Here is a 13,123-nt window from a genome sequence, read left to right as displayed (position 1 = left end):
ATTTGGCGCCAAAGATAAGGGCAAGGAAACGGTATAACTGTTGGGGGAAAATCGACGGGCAGAAGGTACGATCGGAGGCAGAGAACAACGAGAGGTTAAGGTGAAGTTGAACGGTTCGAGTGGAGAGGTCCGATTAGGAGGTTCGATTATGGTTCGAGGAGCACGGAGGTTCTACAAGTTCGAGCAGGAGAGCAGGTTCAGGAGCCCGTCCCAGAAGGAAGATCAATCAGGAATCCCGGAAGCTACAGGAGCACCAAGGTCGAGGACAGTTTTAAAACCCTGGTGAGCATAGAGGTCCAACTCCACCTAGCTGACCTAGTAGAGGGATACTTTAGAGACGGGAGGGTTTTAATATTGAGGGCTTTGTAATCGGGAGTGTTATTTATCCTTCGTTGTACCGCGCGCTTTCCCCACCCCCGTTTTATTATACCGCAGCTAATGAATTGATGTATTTTAAGATAGTCAAAGTAATTCTTGTGTGTTAAATTTTAGTTCCCATTGGGAGGTGTGTTAGTGATTTTGTCTGTGTTGTTTCTTTGTTCCCTGTGTTTTTATTCTCCTTATAAATAAAGAAACCATTAATTTTAAAACTTACCTTGTCTCACCTGATCCATTTGTCTTCCGAGTCACAAGTTGGGCCAACACATCAAGGTAGTCTGGCAATAAGCCCAGTGTCTAGAACCGGTGAGGGGGGAGCGCTTCGGAACCGCTCACGAGCAGTGTGAAATCAAGAATCGATCTCGCACACCACAAGCTCGTTAAAAAGACCCCTTACAACATTGTCCCATTAAACACTCCCAGGGCAGGTACAGCACGGGTTAGATACAGAGTAAAGCTCCCTCTACACTGTCCCATCAAACACTCCCAGGGCAGGTACAGCACGGGTTAGATACAGAGTAAAGATTCCTCTGTGATTCTGCAATTATTTACATAGGAGATCCGCAGTACCCACATCCTGACTATTCAGCAAAATTTTCACAGGGATAAACCTTGCACTAGACTTCACTGTATTGACACTAATCTGCTGTGTGATAAACTCTCTGGAGTTTAGAAGAATGAGAGGTGATCTCATTGAAACATACAAGATTCTGAAGGGGATTGACAGGGTAGATGCTGAGAGGTTGTTTCCCCTGGCTGGAGTGTCTAGAACTCGGGGCCATAGTCTCAGGATAAAGGGTAGGCCATTTAAGACTGAGATGAGGAGGAATTTCTTCACTCAGAGGGTTGTGAATCTTTGGAATTCTCTGCCCCAGAGGGCTGTGATTGCTGAGTCTTTGAGTATATTCAAGGCTGAGATCGATAGATTTTTGGACTCGAGGGGAATCAAGGGATACGGAGATTGGGCGGGAAAGTGGAGTTGAGGTCGATGATCAGTCATGATCTTATTGAATGGCGGAGCAGGCTCGAGGGGCCAAATGGCCCATTCCTGCTCCTATTTCATACGTTCTTAACCCCAGTCACTGACACCAATCTCCTCCTGTCTGATAAAAACCAATTCCACAGTCACTGGCACCAATCTCCTCCCGTCTGATATAAACCAACCCCAGTCACTGACACCAATCTCCTCCTGTCTGATATAAACCAACCCCACAGTCACTGACACCAATGTCCTCCTGTCTGATATAAACCAACCCCAGTCCCTGACACCAATCTCCTCCTGTCTGATATAAACCAACCCCACAGTCACTGACACCAATGTCCTCCTGTCTGATATAAACCAACCCCAGTCCCTGACACCAATCTCCTCCTGTCTGATATAAACCAACCCCAGTCCCTGACACCAATCTCCTCCTGTCTGATATAAACCAACCCCACAGTCACTGACACCAATCTCCTCCTGTCTGATATAAACCAGCCCCAGTCACTGACACCAATCTCCTCCTGTCTGATATAAACCAGCCCCACAGTCACTGACACCAATCTCCTCCTGTCTGATATAAACCAACCCCACAGTCACTGACACCAATCTCCTCCTGTCTGATATAAACCAACCCCAGTCACTGACACCAATCTCCTCCTGTCTGATATAAACCAGCCCCACAGTCACTGACACCAATCTCCTCCTGTCTGATATAAACCAGCCACAGTCACTGACACCAATCTCCTCCTGTCTGATATAAACCAGACCCACAGTCACTGACACCAATCTCCTCCTGTCTGATATAAACCAACCCCAGTCACTGACACCAATCTCCTCCTGTCTGATATAAACCAACCCCAGTCACTGACACCAATCTCCTCCGGTCTGATATAAACCAACCCCAGTCACTGACACCAATCTCCTCCTGTCTGATATAAACCAACCCCAGTCACTGACACCAATCTCCTCCTGTCTGATATAAACCAGCCCCACAGTCACTGACACCAATCTCCTCCTGTCTGATATAAACCAGCCCCAGTCACAGACACCAATCTCCTCCTGTCTGATATAAACCAACCCCACAGTCACTGACACCAATCTCCTCCTGTCTGATATAAACCAACCGCACAGTCACTGACACCAATCTCCTCCTGTCTGATATAAACCAGCCCCAGTCACTGACACCAATCTCCTCCTGTCTGATATAAACCAACCCCAGTCACTGACACCAATCTCCTCCTGTCTGATATAAACCAGCCCCTCAGTCACTGACTCCAATCTCCAGTGTATGTCAGACTGAAGTTGTTTACAATCCTGATGAGCTTTTATGCTATTCCTAGTTGAGTTTGAGATCTCCAATGAAACACTCCACACACCTTAATCCCCCTGAGCACAGGATTTATTTTTACTGTGTAGATTCCACAATAATACAACTCCTATACTAAATGAGTGCAAAATATTCATATGGGAGATTCTACAAAGGAATGCATTTGTAATATTATAGTTATATAGTATAAGACTCATAATCTAACAAGCTGTATCCATGAACTCAGACTTTGATCATTGCCAAGCCTGAGAGGCACGAAAGGATGTTCAACTCTTTTAAAATGCCAATTAGAATGACATTGTCTTCAATCAATGTCACATTACCGAGAGAGCCCCCTTTTTAAAGGGGCACAAACAATCAACTCCCAATTATAATTAAATCAGATCCGAATACTGTTGCTGATGTTGACAATTGACTCCAGTCCCTTCGGTGCCCACCGGTCATGGAAGGCCTCCAGCGTCCCGGCGGACACCGCGTGCTCCCTCTCCAGGGACAGCCCGAAGGATGTTCCACCTTGGCTGTAGCCATCAGCTTTCTTCTTCCCGGGGTGCTCTCTGACCTGAGCTGCAAACTGTTCCTGTATTTAAAGCCCAATCAGGTACAGCCCATGTGACCCTGGTTACCTCGGCCAATCAAACCATTGAGCTGAAAGACATTTATCAAACAAAGCATTCCATTGGATGGCTGTTTAGGGTTCATCGAGTAACCGCTTCCTGTTCATTGGAGCTATGAGGAATCTGCGAGTCAGAACAATGTCAGAGTTTGCTTTTACTGGGGCATTTCAAGAAACAAATGGCCTTCATGTTTCCGCTCAGTCCACACAGGCAGAGTTCTCAGCTCTGCTGGTTCTGTTCACATGAGGTCTGTTTCAGCTTAAAAGGGATAATTGGAGCCTGTTCTGTCTGAGGTGATTACAAGCTAATAGTTCACTAGACATGGGTCTTTAATACAAAGTCCACTAATATTAAACATACATGTATATAAAACAAAGCAAGACTTTACTTTTATGACTCTATTTCATGTTAAATCTGATCTTCTAATAAAACCCAGCTTTCTTACCGTCCACTCCTGGAGGCCCACTCCCTGAGCCTACAACCTTCAGCAGGGTCAGTGGTGGAGTTCCACAGTGGGAGTGATCCCAGAGTAACTGTCGGGATCGCACCCCCGTGGATGTTCCTGGTCGTGAATTTTTAGTTATCCTGGTGTCTAACACACACACATCAATAAAACAGGGAATTCCTGGAAACACGCTGCAGGTCCTTCTTTATCTGGAGATCAAATGTCTGTTGTATAATTGTACCAGCAGTTAACAGGCTCCTGTGAACTCCTCCGTCTGCTATTTTAATGTAGGCTTTGGTTAATTTATTTTAAACAGCTTTATTTTAAATGGGTTAATCTGTCTTAAAATGGTAGACTCAGGGCTGTCAGACAAACACATTAAATCTACATAGAATAATTACCACAGTCATTCTTAGACTGCAAACTTAACCCTGCCATTTTACTTTCAGTCAGGAACAGATCGCAGTTTGACACCAATCTCTGATTTGACAGCACGTTCCCAGCATTCACCGTTGTTCTTCCTGACTCTAAACACAGTTGTAAAGGAGCCTTCTGTTCCATGCCTAGGACCTCTGAACCATGGAACAGAGCAGCTGGGACACATTTCTTACACGTTCGATATTAACCCACATGGTGACTTTGCTGTCAGTGAAGAGAGACAGCAAAGACCAAAGTGCTGGTTGCCCCCTCAGTGTGGCCCTGAAGGACTGTGTCCAGGCTGAAGTTCTGTTCCCGCCGTACGATCCTCCCCCAGATTGTCCTTTCTGAGCTCCAGCCAGGTGATGCTAAACACTCAGGTTAGAAAGACAAAAATCTATAGAAATGTTTTGAAAACAAAGCTGATTTATTTGACATCTATCCAGAATCTTAAACTCCAACCCAGTTATAGAGGTCATTAGATCAACAGAAATAAATCCCAACTGTTAGAATGAAACTGGTTCAGTCCTGGATGTGATTAACAGCAGCAATAACAGCAGAATCCAACCCCTGCTGTCACTTGTGAACTCGCTGGTGTGTCAGCAGGTTGGATGATTGAGTGAATCCCTTCCCACACATGGAACAGGTGAACGGCCTCTCCCCGGTGTGAACTCGCTGGTGTCTCAGCAGATCCTTTGTGCTTTTAAAGATCTTCTCACAGTCAGAACATTTAAAAGGTCTTTTATCTGTGTGAACAAGCTGATGTTCAGTGAGGTGCGATGACCGAGTGAATCCCTTCCCACACTCAGAGCAGGTGAACGGTCTCTCCCCAGTGTGAACTCACTGGTGTGTCAGAACGTCGGATCAATTAGTGAATCCCATCTCACACACGGAACAGGTGAACGGTCTCTCCCCAGTGTGAATGCGCTGGTGTGTCAGAAGTTTGGATGGTCGATTAAATCCCTTCCCACATGTTGAGCCAGTGAATGGCCTCTCTCTAGTGTGAATGCACTGGTGTCTGAGAAGCTTGGATGAACAAGTGAATCCCTTCTTACACACGGAGCAGGTGAACAGCCTCTCTCTAGTGTGAATGTGCTGGTGTTTCACAAGCTCAGATGAATGAGTGAATCTCTTTCCATACATGGAGCAGGTGAACGGCCTCTCCCCAGTGTGAACTTGCTGGTGTACCAGAAGGTTGGATGAATGAGAGAATCCCTTCCCACACACAGAGCAGGTGAACGGCCTCTCCCCGGTGTGACATCGTCGATGAATTTCGAGCTTCGATGGGGAACTTCCCACAGTCCCCACATTTCCAGGGTTTCTCCGTGGTGTGGGTGTCATTGTGATTCTCCAGGTTGGATGATCTGTTGAAGCCTCTGTGGTGTATGTGCCTTTAAGAGCAATTGTGGTGTATGTGCCTTTAAGAGCCCCAGGTGTGCGTAATGCCGGTAATTGCCACTTGGGCTATATAAGCCTGTGTATTGTGTATATCCTTTAGAACCCCCCCCCCCAGACTTCCTTAGTAAATACCTATGAACCAACTCCTGTCTTCAGTGTCTTTATCTACACATGGACACTACAGTGGCGACGAAGTGGAAACGGACTTACCTGCAATTCGGCAGCACCTCAAGGACATCGATTCCTCCAGCGTCCAGAAGACTCAAGGAAGTAAGAGAAACTGTGGTTTCACCAGCTGGCCAAGCTGGTGACAGGTACTGCGCTAATCCTTCCTGGGCGTCAGGCTGGAGCTCCAGCGGCGGGCTCTACAGCTGAGACAGGCAGCGAAATCGGAGGCAAGCAATAACGGACTGGGAGGGTGCACTCGGGAGACGGCCGGCGCGGCAAGCAGGTCAGCATTTAGACCTCCGTCGGGAACGAGTCTCCAACAGTGAATAAATGGAAACCACAGTAAAACAGCGTTGTTATCGGTAGCAGCGGCGGGAAAGCACAGGAAGCGCCATATCGTTGATACAGAAAAAAAAAGCGCGGGAAGCGCCATATCTTTTTTGAAATGCCTAAGTCTGGCAATATTGATGCTTTTGATAACGAAACAGAGCCTAACTTTGGCAGTATTGATGTTTTTGATAACAAGATAGAGGATTGGGCCACATATGTAGAAAGAGTGGAGGTGTTTTGCACCGCAAATGGAATAGAAGATGAAAAAAAAGCTGCAGTGCTTCTGGATCTAATGGGCGCAGAAACATACAAGCTGTTACGCAACTTAATCACTCCAGCCGAACCGATGGACAAGAATTTTGAGGAGATTGTTGATACCCTACACTGCCAATTCGAGGCAGGACTGGCAGATTCTCTGCAAGACAAATTCATCTGCGATCCCCTAAGTGTAGAAACACAAAAAAAGGTATCTTCTGGAAAAGATTTAACACTGGACAAGGCTTTCAGTGCAATAGGAGCGGCAAAGATACAGCAAAGGCCACAGGACTTCGGCACCCATGAAATGACACGGGGTTTCGAGAGATGTTATCGCTGCGGCAGATCCAACCATGACCAGAGGGATTGCTGGTTCAAAGAAAAAGCATGCAGGCGATGCGGAAAGATGGGACACATTCCACGTGTATGCCGATCTGAAAATAAAAAATCCACTAACGGGAAAAGAATCAATAAGGAAAAGCACAGAAAGGTACAAATGATGACGGACAGTAGCTCCAAAGACCAGAAGAGCGATAGCGACTCCAGGAACAAGAGACTAAGCTCTCTCAAATTACATAATGTAATTGCCAATGAAGATTACCAGACCATTTGGGTTACCCTCATAATAGCAGGGTCCCCAGTTAAAATGGAGCTAGATACAGGATCAGCTCTAACCGTAATAAATCGACGAGATTACGAGAGTTTTTTTTCGCATATACCTCTAAAAGACACATCCATTATCTTAAAAACATATACGGGGCAGAAAGTATAAACCAAAGGAAAAATAAAGGTGCCTGTGGTATACAACGGCAAAGAAATACAAAAGTTGTATTTATACATTCTACAAGATGGTGGTCCACCATTGTTGGGACGTGAATGGATAAGGAAGATACGTTTAGACTGGCACTCCATTCAGGCACTGACGGTGACCAGTAAGGAAAAAAACAATGATGACATCATACCTGAACGATTAAAAGACATCTTGGCCAACGCCAAAGAAGTGTTTCAAGAGAAACTAGGAACCTTGAAAGGCATCACCGCCTCAATAAAAGTGGAAGATGCAGCAATTCCAAAAAATTTTAAGGCAAGACTGGTGCCATACGCAATACGTCCAGCAGTCAAGGCAGAGCTGCAGAATTTGGAAAAGGCAGGCGTATTATCCAAAATAGATTGGAGCGAATGGGCAACACCCATCGTTCCAGTCATGAAAAAAGCATTGAAAAATAACTCTGAGGAACAGAGAAAAATTCGCATCTGTGGGGACTTTAAGGTGACTGTAAACCCGGTCCTTCACACGGTACAGTATCCTCTTCCGAGGATAGAAGATATTTTCGCCTCAGTATCCGGAGGAAAACGTTTCACAAAAATTGACTTGGCACAGGCATATCTACAGATGGAGGTTGAGGAGACCTCTAAAAAGTATCTCACAATAAACACACACAAAGGCCTGTACCAGTACAATCGACTGGTTTTTGGAGTAGCATCAGCTCCAGCTATCTGGCAAAGAGCTATGGAGCAAGTCCTGCAAGGGATTCCGGGGACTCAGTGTTACCTAGACGACAGGAGAAAACGACAACGAGCACCTTGCCAATTTGGAGCAGGTGCTCACTAGGCTGAAAGAACGGGGCCTACGAGCAAATCGCCCCAAGTGCGAATTTTTCCAAAATCAGATATCATATTGTGGCCACATAATTAATAAGGAAGGGTTGCATAAGTCACCTGAAAAAATTGAAGCAGTTATAAAAGCCCCAGCACCTGAAAATGTTTCACAATTGAGGTCATTCCTGGGATTAATAAATTACTATCATAAATTTTTACCGAACTTATCAACTATTCTACACCCTCTTAATGATCTTCTACACACAGGAATGATTTGGAAATGGAACGAAGACTGTAAACGTGCCTTCCATAAATGTAAAGACTTAATCACATCCGAGAAAGTTTTGGCTCATTACAACCCATCACTACCAATCAGACTGGCGTGCGATGCATCCCCTTACGGCATAGGAGCGGTATTGTCCCATAGATTCCCTGATGGCTCGGAACGGCTGATAGCTTTTGCGTCACGCTCATTGAACTCAGCTGAGCGTAACTATTCCCAGATAGACAGGGAAGCACTCAGCCTGGTATGGGGAGTGAAGAAATTCAACCATTACCTACATGGACAAAAATTTACCTTGCTGACTGACCATCAACCCCTCATCTCCATATTCAACCCTAAGAAGGGTGTCCCCATTATGACGGCACAAAGACTACAGAGGTGGTCCCTTTTTCTCGGGGCACGCCAATACAACATTGAATACAAAGGGTCAAAACAGCATGGGAATGCTGACGGTTTATCGCGCCTGCCGTTGCCAACGATAGAAGAGGCACCTACAGTAGACCCAGTAGAGATATTCCACTCTACCATAGTGGAATGTCTACCGGTGACAAATTCTGCCATTGAAAGGGAGACCAGAAATGACCCTACTCTCTCACGGGTCTACGATTTAACAATGAAGGGATGGCCAGCACATGGAGAACCACTGTTGCCAGCATTCTCGCAAAGAAGAGAACAGCTGTCAGTGTGCCGAGGAACCTTGATGTGTGGATCCAGAGTGGTGATTCCACCCAAACTCCAGGATAAAGTGCTAAAGGAGCTTCACGAGGGGCATCTGGGTGGAGTGAAAATGAAGAACCTAGCTAGGGCATTTGTATGGTGGCCAGGTATCGATGGAGACATCGAAGACATGACCAAGAGCTGCCTAGGATGCCAGAAGGTCCAAAATGCTCCACCACAGGCCCCTCTACATCCATGGGAGTGGCCCTCATCTCCCTGGCAAAGGGTGCACATCGACTTTGCTGGTCCATTTATGGACTCAATGTTCTTAATCGCAGTTGATGCACACTCCAAGTGGCCGGAGGTAATAAAGATGTCCTCCACCACCACGGAAAAAACCATCACAGTATTAAGGACCATATTTGCCAGGAATGGGCTGCCGGAACAGATATGTTCTGATAATGGACCGCAATTTGTGTCCGAAGAATTCAGAAAGTTCTTAAAGAACAATGGGGTAAAGCACTACACGTCCGCCCCATACCATCCCGCCACCAATGGATTGGCTGAAAGGTTTGTCCAGACCTTTAAGAAGGCCATAAAGGCCATGGGTAATGAAGACATAAAACTTCAGCACAAGGTGGATAACTTCTTATTTGCATATAGGAATGCAACACATATGGTTACAAACCAAACTCCCGCCATGATGTTCTACAATAGAAACCTAAGATGCCGGCTGGATTTGGTCAAGCCCAACATCTGAAGGGACGTGGAGAACCGGCAGTTTCAGGGCATGAATGAAAGGCCAACTAGGGCCTTCCAGATAGGCCAACCGGTTTTGGCCCGGGACTACCATACCGAGAAATGGCAGCCTGGAACTATCTGCACACGACTAGGACCATTGATCTATACCGTGGACATCGGAGAAAGCATAATAAGGCACCATGCTGACCAAATCATCAAGTCATCCGAAAAGGGACAACCTACACCACCACGCTATACATCTAACGATGAAGTAGAGATACCCATATCTACCTCCGATCCGGTGATACTGGAACCCGATGAACCCGACACTGGCCTTCAAGCCGAATCAGCCTTGCCAGAAGAACCTACTACACCACCAGAAACTACTACACCCCCGAGGCGTTATCCGGACCGAGTCAGGAAGCCTCCTGAGAGACTAACTTATAATTAATTAATACAGCAATGTATATTATTTTGCATATAACATGTAATTAATAATTACTTAAAATATGATGTACTAGTTAGCTAGAAGGGGAGGAATTGTGGTGTATGTGCCTTTAAGAGCAATTGTGGTGTATGTGCCTTTAAGAGCCCCAGGTGTGCGTAATGCCGGTAATTGCCACTTGGGCTATATAAGCCTGTGTATTGTGTATATCCTTTAGAACCCCCCCCCAGACTTGCTTAGTAAATACCTATGAACCAACTCCTGTCTTCAGTGTCTTTATCTACACACGGACACTACAGCCTCGTCCACACACAGTACACGTGTACAGTTTCTCCCCGCTGTGAATGGTGCGATGTTTTTTCAGGCTGTGTAACAGGTTAAGACTCTTTCCACAGTCAGTGCACTGGAACACTCTCACTCGGATCTGTGTGTCTCGGTCACACTGACGTTTGAAATCTTTTCCCACAGACAAACATTTCTCCTTCCACATTCAAAGGCCAATGACATTCGGGTCCTGATGAATGGAGTTTGCGGTGTGTAAATGCTGCCCTTCTCACAGCCTGTAAAAGGAGTTTACAAAAGCCATCACTGTGAGTTCAGGATAGAAATTGACAAGATTCTCTCCTCCTGGTTCCTGGCCAAGGGGGCCGCGCATGCGCCCTGCTGCCACCTGAGCCTCTCAAGATGGCGGCCGTTACCCCGACCCTGTCACCGAGAGAAAGCCCCACAGCTGCCGCCCCGCTCGGGGCAAACGCCTGGCCCGGAGGTTCTTGTTCGGGGCCTGAGGCCCACCCCGGGTGTGTGTGAAGCGGATAATGTTGAGCAATGAAGCGGATAATGTTGAGTAATGATTCGATAAAATATTAGAAAGTTTGTTCCACAGAAGCACGGGGTTTATCTGCTTTTATTGATGAATTTAAAACGTCTATGTTAAAACCTGAGCCAGTGTGTTGTGAGACAAAGAGCCTTGTGTCCAATAAGGGGAATAAAGGCCCACAGCCTCCCCTGGCCCCGGGCCCTGAACAAGGGACTGGAGAAACTCGCTGCCCTGCGCATCAGACAATCAGCCGGCGCTAGTCCCACCCCTGGGCTCCCCGATTGGTTGGAGGACCCACCGCCGGCTCGCTCCTCCAGCCCTGCCCCGCTCGCTCCCTATTGGTCGGAAGCACCCGTCAATCAGGCCGTGGGCCCGGGTCACGTGACTCCGAGGAGATCACGTCCTCAGTCCAACAGCCTGCGCTCGGTCCGGGGCCTCGCGGACTCTCAGGTTTTTCTATTTCTCTTTATTCTCTCCCAATCCACCCCTCCCCCCACCCCACGCGATTCTCCACCCAATCGGAGGGGAGAAAACTCACTTTGCGTCACCGATCGCGACTCTGGAACCGACACCAAGGCCTTTCCCGGAATGCCCCGCGCCGACACCGTCCGACAGGATCCGACCGCGCAGGCGCAGCTCCGAGTGGGGGCGGGGCTTTGGTCTCCTCTGGGCATGCGCGGTTATTACGATAGCAAAATACTGCAGATGTTGGAAATCCGAAATAACAACAGAAAATGCTGGAAAAACTCAGCAGGTCAGGCAACATCCGTGGAGAGAAATTTGAGTTGACGTTTCGGGTTTGACCCTTCTTCAAAACTGGAGAGAAAAGGAACTGGATCGAAGGCAGGGCTGCGATCGGACAAAAGAGTAAAAGAACCAAAAGAAGTAAAAGAGATTAGAAGCTAGACGAGATGGTAATAGGCTGGGATTAGGTGTAAAGTGTACTGGCAGGGCAAAAGATAGCTGCCAGGTGTGAGAGAGAAACAAAAGGAAAGGGGGGGGGAGGAAAGGAGTGGAAAAATATAAGTAAAAATGAAATAGGGGCCGAGGTTATGATCTGAAATTGTTGAACTCGATATTGAGTCCGGAAGGCTGCAGAGTGCCTAATCGGAAGATGAGGTGCTGTTCCTCGAGTTTACGTTGAGCTTCCGTGGAACAATACAAGAGGCCAAGGACGGTGAGGTCCGAGTGGGAATGGAGCGGTGAATTGAAATGACAGGCGACCGGAAGCTCGGGGTCACCCTTACGGACTGAACGGAGGTGTTCCGCAAAGCGGTCACCCAATCTGCGTTTGGTCTCCCCAATGTAGAGGAGACCGCATCGTGAGCAGCGAATACAGTATACTAGATTGCGAGAAGTACAAGTAAATCGCTGTTTCACCTGGAAGGGGTGTTTGGGGCCCTGGACAGTGGGGAGGGGGGAGGTATAGGGGCAGGTGTTACATCTCCTCCGCTTGCACGGGAAGGTGCCAGGCGAAGGGGAAGGGCTGTTTGGGGTGATAGAGGAGTGGACTAGGGTGTCTCGGAGAGAGCGGTCCCTGCGGAATGCTGAAAGGGGAGGGGAGGGGAAGATACGTTTGGTGGTGGGATCACTTTGGAGGTAGCGGAAATGGTGACCGGAAGGGGTCGCTGTGCTAGACTCGGCCCAAACCGCCATCCCGGATGCGCATGCGCGGGCTCCTGACTGTCAATCAACCATCAGCCAGAAGAGGTCGCTGGTGATACCAGTGAAGAAAGAAAGACTTGCGTTTCTATAGCGCCTTTCACCACCACCGGACGACCCAAAGCGTTTTACAGCCAATGAAGTACTTTTGAAGTGTAGTCACTGTTGTAATGTAGGAAACGCGGCAGTCAATTAGCGCACAGCAAGCTCCCACAAACAGCAATGTGATAATGACCAGATAATCTATCATTTTGTTGCATTGATTGAGGGATAAACATTGACTAGGACACCAGGGATAATTCCCCTGCTCTTTCCCACTTCTCTTCTTCTTCTTAGGCAGTCCCTCGGAACCGAGGATGACTTGCTTCCACATTAAAAATGAGTTCTCAGGTGACTGATGAGTCCAATGCGGGACCTACAGTCTCTGTCACAGGTGGGGCAGACAGTGGTTGAAGGGAGGGTGGGTGGGTGGGGTGCTTGGGTTGACGTGTGCTCCTTGCGCTCCATGCGCTTGCTCCTGGCGAAGAGACTCGAGGTGTTCGGCGCCTTCCCGGATGCTTCGCCTCCATTTTGTGCGGTCTTGGGCCAGGGATTCCCAGATATCT

At 47.5% G+C, this 13,123-nt stretch overlaps 1 protein-coding gene and 1 pseudogene across 1 annotated transcript; one reads left to right on the top strand and one right to left on the bottom strand.

Moving 5' to 3' along the window:
• The window catches only part of LOC147119159 (uncharacterized), a 207,233-nt pseudogene that overhangs the window by 56,088 nt on the left and 138,022 nt on the right, over window positions 1-13,123 (top strand).
• Window positions 4,580-12,512, bottom strand: LOC147119163 (uncharacterized). The gene is given in 2 exon segments (XM_085987062.1): window positions 4,580-5,342; window positions 12,507-12,512. Coding segments are annotated over 2 exon segments (609 nt in total). The 3' UTR covers window positions 4,580-4,739.

This window comes from Somniosus microcephalus, chromosome 4 (genome assembly GCF_052327205.1).
Source record: "Somniosus microcephalus isolate GS21.2 chromosome 4, FLI_Smic_1.0, whole genome shotgun sequence".
Lineage (NCBI taxonomy): Eukaryota > Metazoa > Chordata > Chondrichthyes > Squaliformes > Somniosidae > Somniosus > Somniosus microcephalus.
The sequence above is the reverse complement of the archived record's forward strand: the minus strand, read 5'-3'. Positions and strand labels throughout refer to the sequence as shown.